The sequence below is a fragment of the Heloderma suspectum genome, chromosome 13, assembly GCF_057233095.1.
Source record: "Heloderma suspectum isolate Gila_16-S chromosome 13, 16-S_ref, whole genome shotgun sequence".
Taxonomy (NCBI): Eukaryota; Metazoa; Chordata; class Lepidosauria; order Squamata; family Helodermatidae; genus Heloderma; species Heloderma suspectum.
In genome coordinates this window covers 27,262,501-27,287,834 of record NC_139470.1, presented here as the reverse complement: position 1 = coordinate 27,287,834, position 25,334 = coordinate 27,262,501, and the positions used below count along the sequence as shown (strand labels likewise).

The window sequence follows — 25,334 nt, the reverse complement described above, 5'->3', positions numbered from 1 at the left end:
ACTGCAGCTGGTCCAAAGTAGGGCTGTTAGATTGCTGACACTGGGCAGTTTTACCATATTACACCTGTGGTTGGTCAGCTGCACAGACTCCCACACCATTTCCAGGCCCAACTTAAAAGTGTTGGTCTTAATCTTTAAAACCTGAAATGAACTCAGGTCCATGAGGTTACCTGAAAGACCACCTTTTCCCATATGTACCTACCCAAACCCTGAGTTCTTCTTCAGACGCCCTACTCCAAGTGCCCCCACCGATTGAAGTGAGGCAGGCAATCACCAGGGAGAGGGCCTAATTGGTGGTGGCACCTCAGTTACGCAACAGCCTTCCCAGAGAGGACCTGGCACCTTCCCTGTGATGACCCTTCTGTTCACCCAGGTGTTCACCCAGGCCTTTCATTAACTCACATACTCTGGGCCTCCCAGTTCAAAAATCCATGTGTTTAATTTTGGGGTTACTGTGCAGTTTTGTTTTTGCATGTTGCTTTGATTGTATGGTGTTACATTCTATTTTGCACCTACATTGTTTTTATATTTATTTATTCAGTAAGCTGCCTAGAACACTGTATGGTTTGGGGCGGCATACAAATGTTGTAGAATTAACGGTGCAAATATATAACTACCCCCCCTCCCCCCGGGGAAGAGATATATCATCATGCTCTCACACAGCTCCTGTTCCTTTCAAAGGGTGTTGCACAGGAAATGTTCCTGCCCCATTGAACAGCTGTCCGTCTCCCACTCTTTTGGGCTTTATGGCACCCCAGATCTCCCACCTCACCTTATCTCACGGAAAGGCCGCAGCTGGGGGAGATGACAACACGGCTTGATCTTCAAGGGGCACAGAGAGAGGGGGGCGTACAGAGAAACCCGGTCTTGTTTTTGTATGACCTAAAGGACATCCACTTCACACACATGCACAAAGCTATTTGTTTTTCTGCTCCAAAGGCCAAGGGAGAATAGGAGACCTCTCCAGGGTTTGATTTGAACATGAAAGGCAGAAAAAAGGAAGGAGAGAGCGGGAGAGGGAAGTGAGGAGGGAGCGCCTTTGTAAAGCCTCTCCGGGTTGTTTGGGTTCCTTAATCCCGTCGAGGGGGAAAGAAAGAGAGAGAAAGAAAGGAAGAAAGAAAGAAAAGCAGAGGAGACGCAGATGGAAAGGACGGGGGAGGCACGGGGGGTGGAAAAACATCCCAGGCACAAGGCAGGAGCACCTTGGGCAAAAAGCAGGCAGGGAAGCAGGAGTTGAAGCAGGCTGCGCAACTTTTCCCGGATTCCCTGCGGGAAATCCAGCCCCCCCTTCCAAAACGAGGCGGGCTCTGCGCGCACACACACACACGCAGGCACACGCGCTCTCTTGGGGGCTCGCTGGACCTCTGCGCGCGGGGCGGGCGCGAGAGCGGCCGCGCCGCCGGCAGCAGCCCCCGCGGAGCCATGCGCCGGGGCGGCGCGCCCCCGGGCTCCTCTCCCCGGCCCCGGGCTCCGCCGCCTGCTGTCAGCGCGCCGCGCCGCGCGGCTCGCCCGGCCTCCCTCCGCGCGGCCCGAGCCCGGATCTGTCCCGGCTGCGCCTGGCGCTGAGCCACCGGCCCTCCGGCCCGCCCCTCTGCCGAGCGGGGGCTCGGCTCCCCCGCGGTTTCCCGGGCGGCTTCCTCAATGAGGCTGCCTTGAGCCGCCTTCGCCTCGCGCGCGGCGTTTGGCGCCGGAGCCCAGAGGCGGCGGCTCGCAGCTGCCCCGCGGACCCGCATGGAGAGGGCCGGGGGACGCGGCTGGCCCGGCTGCCTCCGAGCCGCGCTCTGGCTCTGCTGCTGCTGCTGCTGCTGCCTGCTGCCGGACCGGGTCGGCTGCACCTGGAGCCACGCGGGGCTCCCGCACGCCAGTCGCAGGTACGGAGCGGGCGGGCGGGCGAGGTAGGGCGCGGCAGGCACGCCTTTGCGCGCGGCGCGGGGTCCCGTTGCCGCGGCCCTCCAGGCCAGCTTTCTGGTGGAATGGCCAACCAGATGCCCCGGAGGGCCCCGCAAGCTCTTCCCCGCAGGTCGCCCCCCCCCGCGCCGCCCGCCTCCAGCTGCAACTGGTATCCTGCCGCTACACATGGGGGTTCCATTTCGCTGAAATGATGTAGTTCTGGGGCGGACCTCTTTTTCCTCCATGAATGGGTCAAGGGCAGGCGACCTGGTACCCGACTCCCATAATCCCTGACCGTTGGCCATGGTGGCTGAGGCAAATGGGAGTTGTAGGCCCAAATACCCCGAGGGCGCCAGCTTGCCTGCCCACCCCTGGAAAAGGCATCTGAGTTCTGCTTGGTCCAGCCAAGGGGTTACTGCGTCCGGCATCATGTGGCCAGCAAGAAGCCTCTGGCAAACCCACAAACCCTTAATTCGTTCATTCATTCAATTTATTTCATTTCTGTACCGCCAATAGCCGAAGCCTTTCCTGGTGTTTGTCCCCAAAGGATTCAGTGATATACTGCCTCTAAACATGGAAGTTCTGTTTAGCTATTATACCTAACAGGCAAGCTGGCCTTTTCTGCAGTGGCCCCCAAATCGTGGAATGCTGTCCCTAGAAGGGTCTACTTGGTGCCTACTTTGCTGATTTTTCGGCGCCAAGCAAAGACCTTTTTATTCTCCCAGGCCCCTTAAAAGTATTTTTAACTGCTGCTTGTTTTATTTTTTAAATATGTTTCTTGCTACATGTTAAAATAACCTTTTCCATGTTTTTAGCTTTTCCATGTTTTTTATTTTTAAAAAAATCCCTTTTAAATCTTGGGTTTTTGTTGCTGCTTTTAAAACCGTACTTTTAAAAGTGTGTTATCGTTGCTTTTACTGTTTTTGCTTTTATTATGTACGTCCCTGGGAGCTTTGGCTATAGGATGACTCATAAATTGAATGCTGTTCATTCATTCAATGGATGGATCCATCTACTAGCAATTTGTGCAACCTTTTAAAAAACACCTGAGTTAGTGGCCGTCACCAGATTTGGTGGCAGATAATTTCATAAGTTATATGTTTTGTTAACCGTGAACTTAAGGCTAGTTCTAAATTTACACTTTAACCATGCTTTTGTCCTTATAATCAAGGTCATTAAGGAATGTTAATTCCCCATTAAGTATATGCTCATAGCAATTCTACTATATTAAGAACTGGGAGTTTGGATGAATTAATCCCACGGTAAAAGACTTGACTTGGGTACACCTTGAAAGAATGTGATCAGTTAAGTGTTTTTTCCGGGGGCTTGCCACAGGCAGCCATTCAAGTGGAAGTTCTCCTGGCATGGAGATGGCTTGATGGGGAATGCTTCAGTGGTTCTGCCTGCTATTCAGCTGTTAAAGGCAGCAGGAGAAAAAGATGGAGGCCTTAATTTGTGTGCTTCTGTTGGATAAGTAGCATTGTCCAGTGGCTAGTGCATGGCATCAGAACTCAGCAGGACTGGGTTCTTCTTATTTCAGCTGTGATGGAACAGGTGTGGGATTTGGATGTGGGAGATTCAAGGTCAAATCCCTGCTCAGCCCTGGAGCATCTGGGTAGGCTTGAGCAAGCAGTGACTAAGCCCACTTAGGGTGCAATCCTATGCATGTCTAGACAGAAATAAGTCCTACAACTCCCACCATCCCCCCAGCCAGCCATGCTTGCTGTGGAATGTTGGGAGTTGTGGGACTTATTTCTGTCTAGACATGCATAGGATTGTTGTTGTCGTTCAGTCGTGTCCGACTCTTCGTGACCCCATGGACCACAGCACACCAGGCCCTCCTGTCCTGCGCTCTGTCCCGGAGCGTGCTCAAGTCCATGTTCATTGCATCCGTGATGCTATCTAGCCATCTCATCCTCTGCCGTCCCCTTCTCCTTTTGCCTTCAGTCTTTCCCAGCATCAGGGTCTTTTCCAGGGAGTTTTCTCTTCGCATTAGGTGGCCAAAATATTTGAGCTTCAGCTTCAGTATCTGTCCTTCCAATGAGCACTCAGGGTTGATTTCCTTTAGGATTGACTGATTTGACCTCCTTGCAGTCCAGGGGACTTGTAAGAGTCTTCTCCAGCACCACAGTTCGAAAGCATCAATTCTTTGGCGCTCAGCAGCCTTAGCATATCTTGCAAGGTTGTTGTGTGGATAAAGCGAGAAAAGAAAGAAATGTTCTGAGCGTGTGAAATGCTTTTCAGGAATTTATGGTGGTCTTCACAACAATACTGGGGAAACAGGTCCCCTTTTACAGATTTCAGCCTATGAAAGCACAGCTAGCCCCCAAGGTCTTCCAGAGAGCTCGTGGCGGGGATTTGAACTCAAGGTTACCTAGTCCAGCATGAGTTTCTCTCCCACGACAGGTGCCACATTAGCATATCAAAACTAGGAAGGTTCTGCTATTGTCATGATGGTAGTGAGTTTTCTTATGTCGTCTGTCTTTGACCTTTGCGCAGAAATGTCTTGGATGTGCTGAAGCTCTTGCATTTTATGGCGTTTTGGCCCCAAGGGTTACAGTTGTTTTCTCTGTAGCCTGTCCTACACACTCGCAGGGCATCTGTCAGCTGAGGATAACCATTCGTGCAGCTGACGAATTGGCATCCAATGCATGAAAGTTCCTGCCGCAGTCAATCTGTGAGTCCCTAAAGTGCCACAAGACTCCTTGTTGTTCTAGTCCAGCCTTCCTCCACCTGGTGCCCACCAGATGTTTAGCTTACAACTCCTGTCAGCCCCAGCCAGCTTGGCCAATGGCCAACAAATACTGCTGGACTAGACCATGGCTGGGGAACCTCTGGGCCATACATTGGACCCAGCCTTCTGGGGTTCTCCATCCAGCACACAAGCTTCTTCTGCTGCTATTTCCGATCAGTAATTGGAGATAAGAGGCAATTTAAAGGCACTGAACTGCTCTCCTATCTCTGATGACTGAGCTGTGCTTTGCAGTCATGGAAGCTGATGCATGGAATCCTCCTTGTTTAACTCAGCAGAAAGAAAGTTAAGGCCACACAGCAGCTTTCCCCAACCTAGTGGCCTTGAGATGTGCTGGACTACAAGTCCCATCATTCCCATCCAGCATGGTCAGAGCTGCAGCTGAATCTTGGTTTGCACGATCACATTGTTTTAGTCGGTGGGGTGTGCCAGTGCATGCTGGCTGCCATTCCCTAATTACCCACCTGGGCGTGGTTTGTCATGTTGTCCGAACCCAGGTGGCATAGCTTGTTTGAGAGGGAAACAACCCTCAAGTAACCCGTGGCCTGTTGTAGGGTTATTTGAGAGTTGTTTCCCTTCCAACAAGCAGTGTCGCCTGGGTTTGGACAACAGGACAAACTGTGCCCGGGTGGGTAATTAGACAAATGGCGGGCGGCATGCGCTGCTAATTAAAACAAGCCATGGTAGTTTATTTAAGCCACCATGACTTGTTTGATCATGCAAAATAGCACTCAGCCTGTTGAGTGCTATTCACCTGTGGTTTGAATTGAGAGTACAGGTGTTAATTTACTTACCAATGCCAGGATGTTTAGCAACACTCCTGTGTGAATGCTCACTGTAATTGTTTTACATAATGTAATTATAACTATCTGTATTTCTTGTATTTCATTCCCATCTGACCGCACTGCTGAGAATCTTTTTCTTCACCGGTGCATGTGTGTGTAATATATATACCCACAGTTTAGGATGACATTCCATGCATCTGGTGAAGTGGTCTCTGGTCCAAGAAAGCTTATGCCATAACAAACGTTTTAGTTTTTAAGGTGCCACAAGATTCTTCATCGATTTTGTTAGCATCCACTTTTTCTGCTGTTCTGTAATATTCATGAATGGTGTCTTTTTAGTATGGTTTGGATCCCTTTTGAAAATTGAACTGTTCTGGGCCCCCACCTTGAAAACCCTTCTGGAGTCCCTGTTCATACATACATACATACATACATACATATTTAATTAGATGGGAACTTGGCCAGAACTGATAGCTTCTTAAGGCTGCAATCCTATGTCCCCTGAAACAGTCTTATGAGCCTCTCTTTATTCAGGCACTGCAAAGTTTTTGCAGGGGCTGTCTGTACCAAAGAGTATTGTGACTGTTGCTCAGTTTACCTTGATGGTAAGGCTGCAGTTGTTAAAATAGACGTCTGAATAAGCATGCGTGCATTAGCACTGCATGCATCCTAAAAGCTTGTCTAGAGTGAGATAATGTAATATTTCATCTACAAATTGATTAAAAGTGAGAAAATTAATTGAGCAGAAACATTTAATTGGCTAACTGTATTACTTAGAATCGTTTGGGGAAAAATGTTGACAAGCTCATATCGACACCGTTAGTTTTATGCAGCGTGTAACTTGATAAAACTGCTTGGACAGATCAGCTTACGTTATTTTGGTGCCTGAGGCAGAAAGGCCTCCTTATTTTTAGGTAAACCACTTGGTGCTTAGGAAAAGTGATATACAAAATGGAAGCACCTGAAGTGAATGAATGAGTGTTTTAATAAGTGAAATCATAGGAACATAAGAAGAGCTATGCTGGCCAAGGGTCCATTTAGTCCGGCATTCTGTTCTCACAGTGGCCAATCAGCTGCCCACGGGAAACCCACAAGGAGGAAATGCGTGCAACGGCACCCACCCACCCATGTTCCCCAGCAACTGGTGTACATAGACATGCTGCCTCTGAGACTGGAGGTAACATATAGCCATTGTGACTACTAGTCACTGATAGCCTAATCTCAATGAATTTGTCTAATCCCCTTTTAAAGTCATTGAAATTGCAGGCCATCACTGTATTTTGTGGTAGCAAATTCCATATATTAACTATGCGCTGTGAGAAGGAGGACTTGTGTCCTGAATCTCCCACCGTTTGACTTCATTGGATGGCCCTATTGCAAGTGTGCAAAATCTCAGTCTGGGGGCCGAGTGTGGTCCTCCTTGGTTCCCCAGATGGCCCCACCCGTTCCTGTGGCCCCACCCCCTTCATCTATCTCTTTATTTATTACATTTCTATACTGCCCAATAGCTGAAGCTCTCTGGGCAGCTCACAGCAATTAAAACCACAAAAACATCCTAAAATGCAATAGAAAGTTTGGAAGTCTAAAACTACAGTATGAAAGTACAGCCCAAAATAAAACTGAGCAGCAATTCAGAGATTTAAAATACAATAACAGATGTATAACAGCAGAGCTAAAAGACTAAAATGCCTGGGAAAATAAGGTTTTCACCTGGCCCTGGAAAGAGTGCAATGTAGGTGCCAGGCGAGCCTCTCTGTGGAGCTCATTCCACAACCGGGGTGCCACAGCAGAAAAGACCCTCCTCTTGGTAGCTGCCCACCTCACTTCCTTTGGCAGGGGATCCTGGAGAAGGACCGCTGAGGATGATCTTAGGGTCCGGGCAGGCACATATGGCAGAAGACAATCCTTCAGATTACCCTTTCCCCCAACCACCCCGTTTGGTGGTTTCCTGGCTTTTGTGCAGTTCTTTTCCCATCTAAAAGGTTGAAATGCCTCTCCTAAGGCTTAGTGACTAGCAGTAAAAGCTTTACGCTAAAGATATGCCAGTATATTTGGCCCCTTTGGCCTTCAGCCCATCCCATCCCTGGAATGCGGCCCCCGAGAACATCTTCACGATGGAAGGCTGCCCTCAAGTTCTGCACCCCTGCCCTATTGGGATGCCATGAGCGAGGGCCTTCTTGCTGTCCACTTTTTGCACGCCATGCATCATGTTATCTATCGTGTTCTCCCCCTCTTACTTGCCTTCTTTCTAAGCTAAAGAGTCCTAACCTGTCCTCATAGGCTGGGCAGTTGCTCCAGGCCCCTGATCAGCCTGGTTGCTCTTTTCTGCAGTCCTGCCTTCCCATTAACTAACAGCAGGCATAATGCTCTTGTGTACCTCCTGTTCATGGCAGTGGAGCTTGCACAAGAGAACTGTTGCTGACTCTGCTGCCCTTTAAAGCAGGCTTCCCCAGTTTCATCCCTCCAGAAGTCTTGGACTGCAACTCGCAATGGACATGTAGCCCGTGGCTATGCTAGGTGGGAATGATGGGAGTTGCAGTCGGACACATCTGGAGGCTCCAGGTCGGGGAATGCTACTTGAATGGCATTCAGAAACCCCTTGCCTGCCTCAGCCCGTAGAAAAGTGCTCTTGCACTTTAATGGCATCTTTCACTTTAATGGCATCTTGCACTTTAATGGCATCTTGCACTTTAATGGCATCTTGCACTTTAATGGCATACGGAAACCCCTTGCCTGCCTCGGCGCTTAGAAAAGTGCTTTTCAAATAAGCTGGATGCTGATATGATCAGGACTGCAAACGTTGTACTTGTCCAAAGCCACAGCCCTTTTGGGCACGAGGAATGTACATTGTCCTGTGAGCTCCTGGATTTAGGACACCCTCAGTGTCCCACTCGCTCCGTGTTGTAAGAGGGGTGTACATTTGAACATGAATATCTTTTGAAAAGTGATTGGATGTAGCAGCGTCACACCCCTCCCCCGTTTCTTTTGGCCTCTCTCTGTCTTTCTCCGTTGGCTTCAGCAGGTGCAGTTTTCTATATCACTGCACTTCCAGGTTAGGAAAAGCTTTAGTTGTGCAGGCTCTGCGCAAGCCGAATAATTTGAGCATCCATCCGTGGGACCTGGGGGCAGGCTCTGAAAATAGGTTTGCTGCCTTTTTTTTGTAATGGATGGAGGCCCAGATTTAACAGCTGCATGACGGACAGATATTCTTCAGGTATACCCTCTTTAAAAAAACTCTGCCTATTTTCCCTTACTCCCTTTCATGCTTGGAATCCCTTCTCAGAAGGATAGCACTTTCGTCCGTGAAGACCCAGCTCAGAACAGGATGGGTTAACCCCTTATATCAACGTTCCCCAATCTGGTGCTGTCCAGCTGTTTTGGACCCAGCTCCCACCAGCCCCAGCCAGCCTGACCAATAAGAACATAAGAAGAGCCCTGCTGGATCAGACCAAGGGTCCATCTAGTCCAGCATTCTGTTCACACAGTGGCCAACCAGCTGCCCATGGGAAGCCCACAAGCAGGACACAAGTGCAACAGCACCCTCCCGCCCATGTTCCTCAGCAACTGGTGTACATAGGCATACTGCCTCTGATATTGGAGATAGCATATAGCCATATATAGTAGGCATTGATAGCATTTTCTTCCAGGAATTTGTCCAACCCCCTTTTAAAGGCACCCAAATTGCTGGCCATCCCTACATGCTGTGGTAGTGAATTCCATAGCTTAACCATGCGCTGTGTGAAGAACTCCTTCCTTTTATCTGTCCTGAATCTCCCACCAACCAGCTTCATGGGATGACCCCAGGTTCTAGTATTTTGAGTGAGGGAGAAAATTGTCTCCCTATCCACATTCGCCACACCCTGCATAATTTTGTAGACCTCTGTCATGTCTCCCCTGACTCTCCTCTTTTCCAAGCTAAACAATCCCAGCTGTTGTAAGTGAGTTGCTCCGGCCCCTTGACCATTAGATGCCCAATGGTCAGGAGTGCTGGGAGTTGCATTTCCAGAGGGCTGGACTGAGACCCCAGATTTACTCCCCCCCCCCCGGTCTACGGTTCTGCACCCCTGCATTAATGGTTCAGCTTTCCCCATCACTACATTTCCACGGCGGCCAAAGCTTTATCTGCTCATTTCTGTCCATTATGCAGCTATTGAAAGAGGAGATCCTCTGTCCATAAAAAAGGTGGCAATCCTGTTAGTAGCACTAGGGTTGCCAACTGATTTTTAAAAACCCAACCTCCTGGCCTGCTGCAGGTCTTTTTAAAAGCAGAAATTAGTTGGCCAGAACATTTAATGGCACAGAAGTAGCCATTACCACCCGCTAATGTCTGCAGATCAAGCTGTGGAGAGGCAGAGGAGCAGAGGACCTGGTGAAAAAGTTGGCAACCCTAAGCAGTGCACATGGCCTGATCACAAAGTTGCAGCTTACTCACTTCCCATGCTATTAAAGCCTTGTTCACCTAATAAGTGAGCCTGTTTTCATTAATCTAGAATATGATAAATCGCTGTTTTGGTAGGTGCCTAAGCCAAACACCGGGTCCCTTTGTGTCTCATACTGTTGTGGAACAAATCACAGCGAAAGGGCCCTTCCAGGGTCTTTGCTGGTGACATCGGGCTGCCATGATGAGTTGAGCAAGGTTGTTCCAATGTCAGAAGCAGGTGCTTGCCTATAAAGCCTGCCGCACCAGGTTAAAAAGAGGGAGAAATAATAATAACTAGGAGGAAAAGGAAGCACAGCATTTCCTCCTCCTTGAATGGATGGCCACCTCTAATTATAGGCACGGCCCTTGTGAGCATGGGAGAATGGGTGGACCCTCCCGGCTTCCTGTGGGCAGTCCCCAGCCTGCAATGGTCATGCAGGAATCGGTCAGAGACAAAAGCCCTGGACAAGACTGCCATGGCTTTCCGAACCGGCAAGCCTGAATGCAGCCCCCTGACACGCATATTTATTTCTGTGTGTTTCGTTTCTTTAAGAGGTTTATACCCTGCTCTTCAGTAAAATTCTAGATGAAGATGGTGACCTGGCATGTCTCATGTTCTGCTGTAAGACACCTTGAATCTCTCTTGTTTTTTTTGAAAGGCATCTAATAAATTTAGGGAGCAATCCTATGGCCGCAAGACAGCGACTAGACGGCCACAGGACATGCTGTTTTCCAGGAACCGACCTCGGAGCCCACGCTCCGAGGTCTGTTCCCGGAGAACCGACCTCCCCCCACTTCTGCGCTGCCTCCACAGAACAGCCCCATCCTCCACGCTTTCAGGAGGAGGGCTGAGGCGCCGGAAACGGGCACGGCTGGGGGCGTTCCGGGGCAGGGAGATCATAGCTGCCTGTACGACACATCCTATATGTCATACAGCAGCTTCTTTCCCACGCTCCACGCTACACAGCCACAATCAGCTGTCCAACCAAAAATGCAGGGCAGGAGGAGTGTGGAGGGAACGATCCTCTCCGTGCTTCTCCTTCCCTATTTTGGATAGGCGGTTGCCTACGAGTTTGGAGGCAGCCGCCCATCTCAATAGGATTGTGCCCTTAATAAACAATAATAGAATGATACATCATGGAGGGTAACTTCTTAGCAGACACACGGGCCTAAGACCCCCTGCCTCCCTCTCCTTCCCTTCTTCCATCATCTCCTTTGTGGCACTTTCTAGACTGTAAGCCCCTTGGGGAAGGAACCTCTCCTTTCATTCTTTGTAAAGAGCCATCTACATGGATGGCACAATGTTCTCATGAATTGTAATAATAATTTAAAAAGGAACATTTTCAGTCTAGATCCATAAACTCCCATTGTTCTGTTTGGTGAAGAGCTCTGTGTAACCCAGAAGCCTGCATATCGTTTCACCAAATAAAAAGTGGTACATTTCTATCCGCATAGCTGTTTTATCTCTCATATAGCTGTTCCACACTTTATGTGGGAATGGTGTTTGCTGCAGATACACCACCATTACTCCAGTGATCCCCACAGCAAATGTGTCAAGTGTGAGAGACTGCAGCACATCCTTAAGCACCCATGTTTGCCCGCCTAGGAAGTCCTGATTGGTCCATGCCTCTCTAATATGTACGCACAATTATTTAACATCGTTGATCAATTGTTTACGCTTTGCACATTAGTTGTGGGAAACTCCAGAGAAACCTTCCCCAACCTGGTGCCCTCCAGGTTGGACTACAAATCCCAGTATCCCCAGCCAGATTTGTGGTGCCTGACAGGGCATGGCCCTGTGCTGGGAGTTGTAGTCCAAGACATCTGGAGGGCGCCAGGAAGCTGGCTGGGGGATGCCAGGAGTTGTAGTCCAACAGGAAGTTGGCTGGGGAATGTTGGGAACTGTAGTTCAACACATCTGGAGGGCACCAGGTTGGGGAAAGCTACTCTGGAGTAACAGCTGTGTGCCTTGATTTCTGTGACAGGTGTGGAACTGCTCTGGGCCACGCCGGCATGGCTTCGGCGTTTCTTGCAGCAAACACACCACATGCAGATGTCTCGCACGAATCTTTAACTGAAATCGGCTCAGGCTTCCCAGGTGCACGTACACCTGTGTGCGGCTCACACACATTAGGTGTGTGTCTCCTGCGTCGCATGCCCCGATGCGACGCCAGAGTTCCTGCTGTCATCGTTCTGGGCAGAACGACAGGGATCCGTGTGGGAAATCCTGCCTCAAAGAGGCCATCCATTTCGGCAGCATCAGCAGCAAGCCGTGCCAGATGACGTTACTCCCAAGACCAGGCAGTTTGCCTCTGAGAGTCATGGGAACCGTGCCCGGGGAGGTCTCGCAGCTGGGGAGTGGAAGAGAGGCAGCCACAGCGCCGTTTCTCTGTGGCCTTGTGGTGGGCCCCGTCGGGGGCTTGGAAGGCCAGGGAGCGCTGCTCCGAGCTCCGCTTGGCCGCTGGCACCCATCCTGTTGCGGGCAGGGATCTCAGCCCTGATGCTGAGTGCTCACATTCCATGGGCTCTAGTGACAGCCACTTCCACAGACAGGCCCTCAAACCTCAGAGTCCCAGCTGGCTGCGTTGGACGGGGGACTGGCTGGTCAGCCAGCCAGCCACCCACAGGCCTGCAGCATCAGGACCAAAAGAGGCCAGATTATAGGGGGAAAGCAAGGCATAAAGAGGCTTTTGTGATGGACTTGGGTGTAGCAATGAGGGGTAGGGCATGGCCCTGCTCAGGGAGGGGCAGAGGGCTGGCGTGATGCAACTGGTGCTGGTCAGGAATGTAACAGGAATGTGAGAAGTGTGTGTGGGGGGTCACCCCAAGAGTAGAGCCTGGGCGAGGAGGGGGTACGCTTGTGCTGGAGAGATGGGGCTTCGTCACCCTTTAGCATCTCAATTCTGCCTGTGTCGTGGCAGCCCCTTAGCTCCTGTGTGTGCGCGTGTGAACATTTTGCACCCTGAATACTCATTCTGCAATCAGAGTAAAATAAGTGAGAGGACCCCCAACTGTACAGATTTAATTCATGCAGAAAGCTGTTAGGGTGCTCTGACCTCAAAATGGACAAGGGGTCTTATGCAGAAAATCCAAATGGCCCTTTCCCCATTGCCCAATCCACCAGGAAATTCTCCTGCACAAGCTTCATCAAAACGAAGGGGTTGGATTCTTGTGCAGCTCCGTTTATTTCACTGTGGATTGTGCAGGAGAATCGCTGGGTGGATTGTGCCGCATGGGTCAGGCGTGTCTGTCTTCCACGGTGCTCGAAACTGACCAGCTGTGGTGGTGACTGTTTTGGCCTACGTTGCAGGTTTCTGTGAAGGATAAATGGGAGAACGTGGATGAAATACATAGATAGATAGATAGATAGATAGATAGATAGAGAAGTGGGTGGGTTTGGAGCTTAGTGGCACATTGCCAGGAAAATGCAACACAGTCGCATTTGATTTCAAGGCTTCTTAAAAGGGATTATTTAAAAAGGAGGGACAGTTAAGAGATTTCAAATCTCTTCAAAATGTTTGGAGATTCAATACTTCAACAATAGAAGCTCAGCTAGAGAGTATACTACAGACTGGGTATACCGCAGAGAGCGAGTGTGGGGTAATCAGACTATGCTTGTGGAGGGCCAATTTCATATCTCACTCAGCTATGAAACTGAATGGGTAACCAAGAACCAGTCACTCTCTCTCAGCTTAATCTACCTTCCAGGGTTGTTGTGAAGATTAAATAGGGCCAGAGCAACAAAATGGCAAATGAGGTTCAACATAAGCAAGTGTACTATTTGCAGGGGAAATCCCCTAACTTCACTTATACCCTGATGGGCTTTCAACTGGCAGAAAGAGATCTTGGCGTCATGGTGGATAGCTCAATGAAAATGTTGAGCCAGTGGCAAGTTCCATGCCTAGGGATGGTTAGGAGAGGGGCTGAAAACAAAAGTTTTCATGTCCTATGGTGGGCCCACATTTGGACTACTGTGTAGAGTTCTGGTACCCCATCTCCAAAAGAGATTGTGGAGCTAGAAAAGCCCAAATGATCAGGGGATGGAGCACATCCCCACAAGGAAAGTGTTTTGGGACTTTCTGGTTTAGAAAAAAAGGTGATGGGGGGAGGGGGTTGATGGCGGACGTCTATAAAACAATGCACAGTGTGGAGAATGTTGATAGAGGGATGTTTTAATCCTTCTTTCAGGCAATACTCTGCTTTGAGCATGATGCAGGGAAATTGATGGGCAGTAGATTCGAGACAGACACAGGAAAAGTGCTTCAACAACACATTGATCTGTGGAATTCCCTGTCCTAAGATCTGGAGATATCTGTATGCAGAGGCATGGCATGCATAGAGCTTGTATGCACAAAAAGCTGTGTGTGTGTGTGTGTACACAGGGTCTTGGAACCCATGGCGGTTGTGAGCTGGGACCATGAGCATGACCCTGCGTCTCCACTGTGTTCAGTCTACGTGGTTTATGGCTCTGGGGCTGTACACCAAACACACTAACCCAGACTCATTGGTTGAGTGTGGGTTGTTGTTGAACTGTAGGTTAGTGTGTTTGAACCCAGGACATTTTCTGCAGGGTGGCTTGTTAACCATGCAGTGTGGTTTGTTAACCACCCTGAAGAACCCAACAGCAAACCATGGGTTCTCAAGCTGGCTTGTTCAAGAAAAATAAGCTACCCTGCATGGTTAACAAGCTACTCTGCGGCAAATGTCCTGGGTTCAGACAACATGCTAACCCATGGCTCAACGAACAACCCACAGTTCAACACCATCCCATGGTCAACCACTGAGTGTGGGTTAGTGTGTTGTGTGAACCTAGTCTCTGTGGAAAGAGCCCCTAGAACCTGTTTTTGATGCCAGGCTCAAGCCTGGAATGATCGCAATATTATAATAATAATAATAATAATAATATTAATAATAATAATAATAATAATAATAATAATATAAATGGGTGATGATGAACTGTGGTCACTTCATTTTTAGTAAGCGTGCAGTAACTAGGTAAAGGTAAAGGTGTCCCCAACCAGTCATGTCCGACTCTAGGGTGTGGTGCTCATCTCCATTTCTAAGCCGAAGAGCCAGCGCTGTCCGAAGACGCTTCCGTGGTCATGTGGCCGGCAGGACTGAACACTGAGGTGCACGGAACGCTGTTACCTTTCCCACTGAAGCGGTACCTATTTATCTACTTGCAATTTCTTGCTTTCGAACTGCTAGGATAGCAGGAGCTGGGACTGAAGACGGGAGCTCACTCCGTCACACAGCACTCTGGTCTCGAACTGCTTAGGCACAGTACAAAAAAATGAAAGATGTGGGAAACCTCCGCATAGTCCAGTGGCAGAGCGCCTGTTTTGCATGCAAGAAGTTCCAGGCTCAGTCCTCGGCATGTCCAGTTAATGGCCCCCGCTGCTCAGCCATTGCCGAATTTGCCGCAGGAATTTTGCTTTAAAATATGGCGCCAGGGAACCTCCCAGGAACGTGATGTTGCTGCTGCCAGTGCACTGCTGGATTTCGCTGACAAATTTGGTGGCGATGTGGTGCAGACCCTGTTGGGTTCCGTGGGTGTCGGGGGAAATTGGGTGATGGATTCCTGGAGCTTACCCACCTCTGAGCTGAAGGGACTTGTAACAGGTGATGGGGGAAATGCCTCCCTCTTCCTGAGACTCTGGATAGCTGTCGCCAGTCAGAGTTCGATTGACTGGATTTACTGGGTTGGATGGATAAATAGTCTGATGTGATTTCATCTCGCATCACAGCCTTTCCAGTCAGGCCCAAGGCCAGATCATCTTGCCTTTGGAATGAATGAAGCCCTGTTTGTAGGTGGTCCACCTTGGTCAGGGACAGCTCTGAGCAGTGCTGCTGGGCATCCCCGCCTGTGCCTTTCATGTCACAGAGGCTGCGGGGCGGGTTGGCGGCTTCTCGCTCAGCTCAGCTCTGGGGCTTCTCCCTTGGTTTGCATTTGCCTTCGCAGTGGCGCCTTTGATCCTGCTCTGCAATTAGCTCCTGTTAGGATGCTGACTGGAGCCTCCGGGGCTGTATAAGATGTGTGTGTTTATAGGTGTGGGGGAACAAATCCTAGCCTTTGTAAAGCCGCCTGGTGCTGAGTCAAGGAGGAAAGAGGCACGCCTCAAGCTGGGATTAGGCAGAAGAGTTTCAGCTGGGTGTGTTTGTGTGTATATCAGCCTTCCCCAACCCGGTGCTCACCAGATGGGTTGGACTACAACTTCCATCATCCCCAGCCAGCACAGTGATCAGTGTGTTGGCTGGGAAAGACAGGGGCTGTAGCATGTGCGTGCGCGTGCATGTATCTCGCTCAACAAGTTTCAGTAAAGTCTTTGTCGGGGTGATGTGATTTGCTTTTTTCCCCTGCTCATGGAGTGACCATTTTTGGAATGTTTATCTCTTCAAATAAGTGCTATGCCATTAGTGGTTTGGTTTTTGTGTGTTTTAAAAAAGAGAGAAGGGGAGAGGGGGAAAAAAAAACCCTTTCTGCCTTGTCCCAGATTGGGTCTTGCCTCGTTTCTCATGGTCTGTTCTCTGGCACTGCCCCACGCTTCATTTGCTCAGAATTAATGCAGATGTGACGTTGTTAAATGCATTTAGGGCACAATCCTATGCATGTTTAGACAGAAAACAGTCCTTCGACTCCCAGCATTCCCCAGCTAGCCATGTAGGCCTTTTTTCTGTCTAAACATGCATAGGATTGCGCCCTTAAGGACTTCAGAAGAGCCGTGCTGGATCAGGCCCAAAGGCCTATCTAGTCTGTGGTTCTGTTCCCACTGTGGCTGACCAGGGGCCCCAGTGGGAAGCCCACAAGCAAGATATGAATGGGACAGCACCTTCCTACCCATGTTTCCTGGCAACTGGTACCAAGAGGCTTGCTGCCTCTGATCCTGGAGGCGATCTGTCATCATCTGGACTAGTAGCCATTGGTCAACTTGTCCTCTGTGAGGAGAATTTAACATCTTGCATGCTTCATTTTTGTTCTTTTACCAGCTAAGTGGGACGGTGGTGGTGGTGCAAATTCACGGTTGGGACTGTGATGCGTGGGGGGCTCTAGCAGTTAAATTCAACCCTCTCCGTGCCACTGCAAGCACACTGAGAATACCCCCCACCTCCAAGCTGCTATTAGCCCCAGGAGGGATTGCTTTTTTCAGGCCAGTCTCAATCCGCTTCACTACCCCTGCCCTCCACGCCCACCCCGTGCCATGGCGGCGATTTACCGTTTAAAAGAGATTCACATAACTGCAGGTGAGACCTTTAATGTCGCGTGTAGCTGGGCCCTCTGTCTTTTGTCCACAGTGTTCCCATATGGAGATGCCTTTAGTGGAGTGAGATCAGTCATAGAGTTGGAAGCCATATAGTCAGTGGAGGCTGGTGGCTCCGATGTCAGTGGGGCAGTGAATTTGCTCTGGGTTTCACTCAGAACCAGTCAGAACTCTAAAGGAGCTATCCAAGATGCAAAGCAGAGTTCTGACTGAAACCCAGAGCAGATGCACCGCCCCACCAGCCTCCACTGCCCTTACCATAGTTTCTCACAACTTTTTGCCGAAATCTGTTTCCTTGCAATTTACTTCCATTGGTTCCAGTCCTGCTCTGTGGAGCAACAGTCTGCTCTGTCTTCTACTCCATCTTCTGCCCTGCAGATCTAAGCATCTGTCCCAGGATTCCCTACTCCAACAGGCAGCATCTCTCTAGGGCAGGGGTAGGCATGTTGCGGCCCTCTAGATTTTGTATTTATTTACCGCTCCACATCTAGAAAGATTCCAGAGTGGTGAACTATAAAAGATAAAAAGAAAAGAGGATAAAAGAAGAAAACTCCATATTAAAAATTATTATTTTAAAAAACAACACTGATAAAAAACTGTGGCTGGTCAGTCAAGGAAGGCTTTCTGAAATAAATATGTTTTCAGGAGGCACCAGAATCAACCCAGTGTTGCTGCCTGCCTGACCTCCAGGGGCAGAGTGTTCCGTAGGAAGGGAGCCACCACACTGAAGGCTCTTTTCCAGGGGTACTGCAGTTGGGCCAGAGGTCCATGTGGAACCACCAGGAGCATGCCTTCTGATGACCTCAGTGACCAGGCAGGTTGGTAAGGGAAAAGGCGCTCTCTCAGGTATCCTGGTCCCACGTTGTTTAGGGCTTTATACACTAGGACCAGAACCTTAAACCTGGCCCGGTAGGGAATAGGCAGCCGGTGCAGTTCCCTCCTCAAAGGACTTGCATGCTGAAAAGGGGCAGCTCCTGACAACAGCCGAGCTGCTGCGTTCTGCACCAGCTCCAGCTTCCGGACCAGCCTCAAGGGCAGCCCCACAGAGAGTGCATTGCAGTAACCCAGTCTTGCGGTTACTTGGTTTACAACAACCAGAATCCCTCGCCATAAGTGCTCCCCTGTGGATTAAACCCAAAGCATTCTGTGACTAGCACAGCCTTTGACAACCTGGTGCCCTCCAGATGTCATGGACTATAATTTCCATCATCCCCATTAAAAAGCCACCTAAGTGGGTGGCCATTGCCACAGCTTGTGGTAGCGGATTCCATACATTAATTCCACAATTGTGTGAAGACGCCCTTTCTTTTGTCTGGCCTGAATCTATCGCCATGCAATTTGGCGTGACTCCCAGTTCTATATTTATTTATTTCATTGCATTGCATTGCATTTCATTTCATTTCTATACCGCCCAATAGCTGAAGCTCTCTGGGCAGTTCACAAAAATTAAAACCACAAGGTGCAGCATAAAAGAATACAAAATATGAAAGCTTAAAACCACAGTATAACAGCACAACCAAAATAAATCCTATTGGGCTTCATCACATGGAGCTTTTATCCTGCAATCGAGATTGCTCCTTCATGGAAGTTTGCGGGCTCTTTACATGATGCCGTGACCCTGCTGTGATCCTCCTGCACTAAATGTCCTTTGTTCCATTTTTAAATAGATTGCAGATAATGAGCTATCAAAGTACCCCCCCTTGTGTTCCGCCTCAGTTTCCTCTGTGAAAAGAGTTAAAGCGGCAAGAAGAGGAGTGAGATAATGAAAGATAATGGAAGACTCAGAGACAGGGAGGAGGAGGGGGGAAAGGAAGCACATGAAAAAGGGAGTCGTGATCCTGCACTTAAAATGGAAGCAGAACGCCCCGTTTTAAATTCAGGATTTTAAGATGGTGTAGAAATCCCTTAAAATACAGATTTAAAATACCAAAGCCAAAAGTCTAGAAAGCTAAAATGCTAAAATACTGGGAAAATAAAAAGGTCTTCACCTAGCTCTGAAAGACTACAATGCAGGGGCCAGATGAACCTCTCTAGATTATTTTGTAATCTTCTGTTTTGTATTTGATATGTTACTGATTTTTTGCTGTCAGCTTCTCTGGGTTGATTTTGATAAGAAAGGTGTGATGTAAATCATTATTACAATATTTATTAGAATTGTGATTATGTATAATATGAACGGTAATTATTATAATTGCAATAAATATATAAATAAATATATTATGATAGAGGGAGAAAACCATCTCTCTGACCCTCTTTCTGCATACCACGCATGAGTTTATTATAATGTTTTACCATATCCACCCCCACAGTCACCTTTTTTTTCCTAATTTAAATAGGGATGCGTGAATCTCTCAGTTTCGCTTTCTCCTGCATTTTAATTTTTTAAATCCTGAGTTCTTTCTCTCCAGGATATGAAGAACTTTGCAAATGGTGACAAATGCTGATCAGAAACGAACTGAAATGAAATTTATACCCATGAAATTCTTACGCCAGCCAAACAGAGACAGCTATTCAAGGCACGGAGAGGACTATGTTGTACCTATCTGCCATGTACCTGTTAAAGATGAGGAGCCTTTCAGAAAAAAACAGGAAACAAACCTAATTAAGCACTAACATGGTTAAGCGCTAACATGGTTGAATACACAGGGATTCAAACCCAGGTGTCAAGGACTTCCCACATTAAGTTTTTTTAACCTCAAATTATTTTTGTCCCAGATATGGAGAACGTTGAGAATTTCAGTCAATTCTTATCACAACTGAACTGAAATTCAACCCACCCCTAAATTTAAATAGTCCCCAACACTACTTGAACGCTCCCTCCCTCAAGAACATAAGGAGAGCACTGCTGGATCAGACCAGAATTCCATCTGATCCAGCACCTGGGTTTCTACAGTGGCCAGTTGGATATCTCTGGGAAGCCTCAAGCAGGATAGGATAGCAACAGCACTCTCCTTTTGTTGCTTGTCAGTAAGTGGCATTGAGCGTCATACTGCCTCTGAACACGGAGGTTCCATCAGGGTTAATCATAACCATGGATATATTTATCGTCCGTGAATTTGTGTAGTCCTTTTTAAAGTGACCTCAACTACTGGCCCTCGCCACATCTTGTGTAGTGAATTTCAACTATGCGCCATGTGAAGAGGTCCTTCCTGAATCTCCCACCGTTCAGCCTCATGGGCTGACCCCACTGGGTTCTAGTTTGGGCTGGCGTCAAGGTGGGCATGGTCGAACACCTGCCGAGGGCCCACACCCCAGCAGGGGCCTACTGACAAGAGTTGCTCCACCTCTTTCCCATCGCATCCTGCTTATTCACCTGCCTCTCACTCTGGCCCAGACAACAGTGGAGGTGAGAAGGAGGCGCAGTAGATGACATGGCCTGCTTGTTCCCTGTCTCTCTGCCTGTCAAGCGAGCAAGTGGTAGCGATGAGGAGGAGGAGGAGGAGCAAGAGCAGCTGGAGATAATGGTGACGAGAAAGTAGACTGCCTGAAGGAGGGGGCCCTTGGATGGTGCCTTGCCCAAAGGTTCTCAAGAACCTGGAGGCAGCCAGCACTGGTTCCAGTATTATGAGAGTGGGGGACAGATTCCTCTCTATCCACTTTCACCACACCCATACTTAATTTTAGAAGCCTCTGTCAACTCCCGCACCCCCAGTCGCCTTAAAAACAAAAACAAAACCCCAGTCATTCTAACCTTTCCTCATAGGTGAGTTGCTCCAGCGCCCTAATAATTTCCCAGCTCTACAATATCTTTGTGAGATACTCATGTGCTGGTTTGGTTAAAGATATACTAGAATAGCCTTTCCCAACCTCTCGCCCTGCAGATGTGTTGTAATACAACATCCATCATCCTTAGGATGATGGGAATTGTAGTCTAACACATCTGGAGGGCAACATGTTGGGGACGACTGTACTAGAAAACGGTAACTGTCCTACAAATATAATAAATGTCCTATAATAATGTGAGACTGGCAGCCACACGCAAGGGGACCTTTTCCTTTGCCGCCCCTCGGTTGTGGAATGACCTGCCGCTTGAAATGCGCCTGCTGCCCTCGTTGAAGGTCTTTAAGCCTACATTAAAGACTCAGTTATTCCGGCAGGCCTTCCCCTTTTAGAACTCTTCTTCCTTTTGCTGACTTCTGTATACTGTTTTTAAGCTGTGTTGTTTTATTGCTGGATTTTTTAAAAAATTGCTTTTAGTTCAAAGTTGTTTTTAGTTATATGTTGCTTGAGTATATATTGTCCATATGCTTTTATGTAAATGGTTTTTAAACTTTGGATATTGTATTTTAATGTTTTAGCTTTTGTAAACCGCCCAGAGAGCTTAGGGTGGTATAGAAATGTTAATAACAACAACAACACATCTCAAAATAGTGGGGAAAACTGTGACCAGGTGATCTGTGTACTTGCCTGTTCAGTCTGCTCTCCAGGTGCTGCTAACTGTTGATGGGCGACTTCTAAGTCCCTGCTGTTCTCCCTTGTTAGGGTTCTTTATCTTTAAACTGCAGTTGGACAAGGCAGCCCCTCAAATTGAGGTTGGTCTTCCATAAAAGAGGGCATGTGGTCACCCTGTTCTGGTTCATCAGGTGTAGCTGTTCCCAGACAGAGATCGTCTCACCACAATGATCCATGCTCTGGTAACCTCCCGGCTGGATTACTGTAAGGTGTTATATGTGGGCCTGCCCTTGAAGATGACTTGGAAGCTTCAGTTAGCACAGAATTCAGCTGCCAGAATTGTAACTGCTACCACCAGGTTTGTTCACATCACTCCACTGTTAAAAGAACTGTACTGGTTGCCTATTTGTTTCCAGGCCCAGCTCAAGGTGCCGCTACTCACCTTTAAAGCTCTAAATGACTTGGTACCCAAATATTGGAAGGAGTGTCTCTTCCAATACCAGCCTGTCCATGTCTTAAGATCTTCTACTTGGGCCCTGGTCCAGAGGCCTTCCTTATCAGAAGTGTCCTATGTCACCACAATGGAGAGGACTTTCTCAGTGGTAGCACCCTGGCTTTGGCATGCCCTCCCTAAAGAGAAATGTGTGGCGCCTACTTTACAGTCTTTTCGGCAGCAGGTTAAGAAGTTTTTATTTACCCCAGCATTCAAATTGTTATAATCCCTCAGTCTTCCTTGTAATTTCTGTTTGCTGTCTTTTATTATGGCTGTCTGTTGCTAAGTGGTTTTATTATACTGTATTAGGTTTGAAATACTTTCTTGTTTACATTGTTGTGCATTGCCCTGGATCCTGGTTTGAAGAAGGGCCACAGGGTTGGCCTTAGAGGTGGGCGAGTTGGGCGGTCGTTTGGGGTGCTGAGGTGAGGGGGGCGCCAAGGTGGAAGTGAGGGGGGGCATCAAGCTGAGCTCAGTGGCTGTGTTTTTTTTAATGTTCTCTCTGCAGTGAGCTAGGGTGGCAAAAAGCAAGCGTCTGTATCCTTTTTTCAAGGTTCTTCAGGTTGTTTGGTGCTAACTGTAAAAAAAGATCTTCCTTCAATTCTGTTGAGAGTATGTTTCTTTTTCAATTTCCACTTCAATGTCATTTGGGCTAGGTAAAAATCAGGGGGGCACAGCTTTACTTTGAGGCAACGTTGCCAAGCACTTAACACTTCAAATACTGTAAACGTTATATAAGCATTATATAAATAATAAAATAAAGCCATCAGCTGTCAGGGGTCAGCTGAATACCTCTTTTATTTATAATTTTTCCTTTTTTTTAAAAAAAAAAGATAAAAATAATGGATATTCTAAAATAAAGAATGCTTACGAAAAGATAGGAACAGCTACAAAACAAACAAAAAATAAGTAAAACCTGTGGTAGTTCTGCTCTGTTGCGCAGCGCGCTGCCCCTGCTCAGAATGTGGCTTTTTGAACTTTGGCTTGTGCAAACTGTAGCACAGTGGTGGAGAGATCAAGGTTGTGATCAACGTTGTTCTCGATGGACATCACACCTGCCCCATAAATCCTCTGGGTGGCCCTGCAAAACTGACTATTGGGGCGGTTGGGAGGGGGGACCAAAGGCACTCGCCCAGGGCACTATTTATCCCTGACGGGCTATACTGAAATGTTTTAAATAAAGTAAAAGAAACAAAAAGGCAAAATAGGGGCAGCAATTGGCAGGGCCATGTAGCAGAAAGCTGAGGCTGCCTCTGATCAGGGCCGGCCCAAGACATTTTACTGCTTGAGGCAAAGGACAAAATGGGGCCCCTCGCTGTTCCATGGACAGAAGCCAACAGGAATTGCAGTTACATCTACACTGGCAACAGTGTAGCATCCTTTTCCATACCCCTGGGCAGCAGGCTAGCTCTGTCCTACAAGAGAGGGAAATAGTTGGGGGGGGGGGGAATTGGCTGCTGCCATTGTACCCCAACATCTGCCGCCTGAGGCAGTTGCCTCACTTTGCCTAATGGTAGGGCTGGCCCTGCATCTGATAAATAGGAACCTGTTGGAGATGCCTGAGTGCATCCAGTCCTACTCAAGAACACCTGGTTCTGACCTACTGAAAGGCCAATACAACCAAAACCAAGACCCACCATACATACACAATACATTTACTTTAGTCAGTATAGAAAAGCACATGTGAATACAAAAGTGATACATCAGTTTCATCAATATGTAGGTTTATCCTTGGGCTGTGGAAAGAGGAGTGGATTTAGAGACAACCTGTTTGGGATAAAAAAAAGTGTTTGATGTTTTGTTGAAGAGTGTACGCAACTGGAGGAAAGAACAGGAAGATATCCACCTGTCAACCTCAATCAGAGCCAAACAAGAAGAAAAAATGATCCTCCCCACTCCCCCCGGACATTGAATGGCTTCATGTAGTGACTTGATAAAGACTCAGCATTGTCGAAACGGAATTTTACTGGTACTCCATAGTTGTGATTGGAGTCTGAGATGCAAATTTTCTATTCTCACGAATATACTGATAAAATGTTGTGTGTGTGTGTGTGTGTGTGTGTGTGCGCGCGCATGTGCGCGTGTGTGTATACACACACACACACACTTTTGTATTCACATGTGTTTTTATATATTGAGTAAAGTAAATGTATTGTGTATGCACAGTGGGTCACTGTTGTGTTGGATTGGTTTTGAGAAGACCCATATAGTATTTTGGACCCGGATCTATTAAAAGGCCTCCATTTAGGTGAGAGCCTGACTTGAAACCAGAACCCCAGGTTGAGTGTGCTTTGGTAACATCAGAAGCTCATGTTACCTGATCGCTCTCGGGCTTTATTGGAGAAGCTTGCCGTCTAGTGCTGGAATCCAAGGGGCTAGCATATAAGAAAAAAAGAAAAGAAAGTGTGTGTGTGTGTGTGTTTGTATATATATAAAAAAATGCCAGACAGATGGAGAGGGTAGCACTGCTGGGTCATGTGAACCCCCCACAGGGTTAGCGAGTGTTTCCTTTCTCCGTCCTGCCAGCCGGGGATTTATGGCTCTGGCATGGAAAATTACAGACCTCTCAAGATCAGGACTTGGCACTGTGTTCCAGGGGCTGGAGGGAATTTCCCTTCCTGTTTGCTCTCCAGAATGCTTAATCACCTCTCCAGGGCCCTTTTCCAGCCTTTTCAAGTTATCTTTCTCCCCCTCCCCCATGTTAGGAAGACCCCCCCCCCCCGATTCCTCCTTAGCACAGAATGAGGAGAGGCTGTACAGTTTAGTGCCAGCGGGGTGTCCATTAGGCAACTTGCGGTGTTTTGCTTTCTCGGCCTGAGCGGCGTGTCGATCATGAATTGAGGAAAGCCAGTGGTGGCTGATAGGAGTCGAGTTTGGGTCAGGGAGCCTGTGTGCGCAGCTTTTGGCTGTGTATTATTGATTCAGCGCTGTAGCCACGGGGAGCTTGTAGGGGCTTGGCAGCCTCGGGGAGATTCCAAGTCTCTCAGAACTTAATTTTCTTTTTCAGAGGAAAAAAAGTCTGAAATAAAAAGGTCCAGATCAAACAATACATGTACCTCATCCAGCCCAAGACACGGAGAGGGGTGAGGATGTATAGCTTCTACCCATTTGCACAATGTGCTGCCCTCCCCGCCCCCGCCCCCGCCCATCCCTGTGTGTATGAATGGGAATGGAACATACAAAGGCCACCGACGCACATAGAGTTCAGTGCAAATAGATGAAAACTGTGTGTTTTGGTTTGCAACATTAAAGTGGCAATTCAGCCACCTGTGTGAGTTGAACACATGCACAAATACAAGCAGTGTTTGGATGTTCCGTCCCTGTTCTTACATGCAGGGACAGC

The 25,334-nt window shown here is 48.2% G+C and overlaps 1 protein-coding gene across 3 annotated transcripts in view; it reads left to right on the top strand.

Moving 5' to 3' along the window:
- Nucleotides 1-1,347: 1,347 nt before the first annotated feature.
- EMID1 (EMI domain containing 1) overlaps nucleotides 1,348-25,334 on the top strand; it is a 115,199-nt gene continuing 91,212 nt past the window's right edge. Inside the window, exon 1 of one of the 3 annotated variants that reach the window (XM_084819425.1) lies at nucleotides 1,348-1,871. In XM_084819425.1, the coding sequence (XP_084675551.1) occupies nucleotides 1,732-1,871 (140 nt within the window). In that variant the 5' untranslated portion in view covers nucleotides 1,348-1,731. The remainder of the gene's footprint in view (nucleotides 1,872-25,334) is intronic. The other 2 variants (XM_084819423.1, XM_084819424.1) reach the window with 2 other exon arrangements.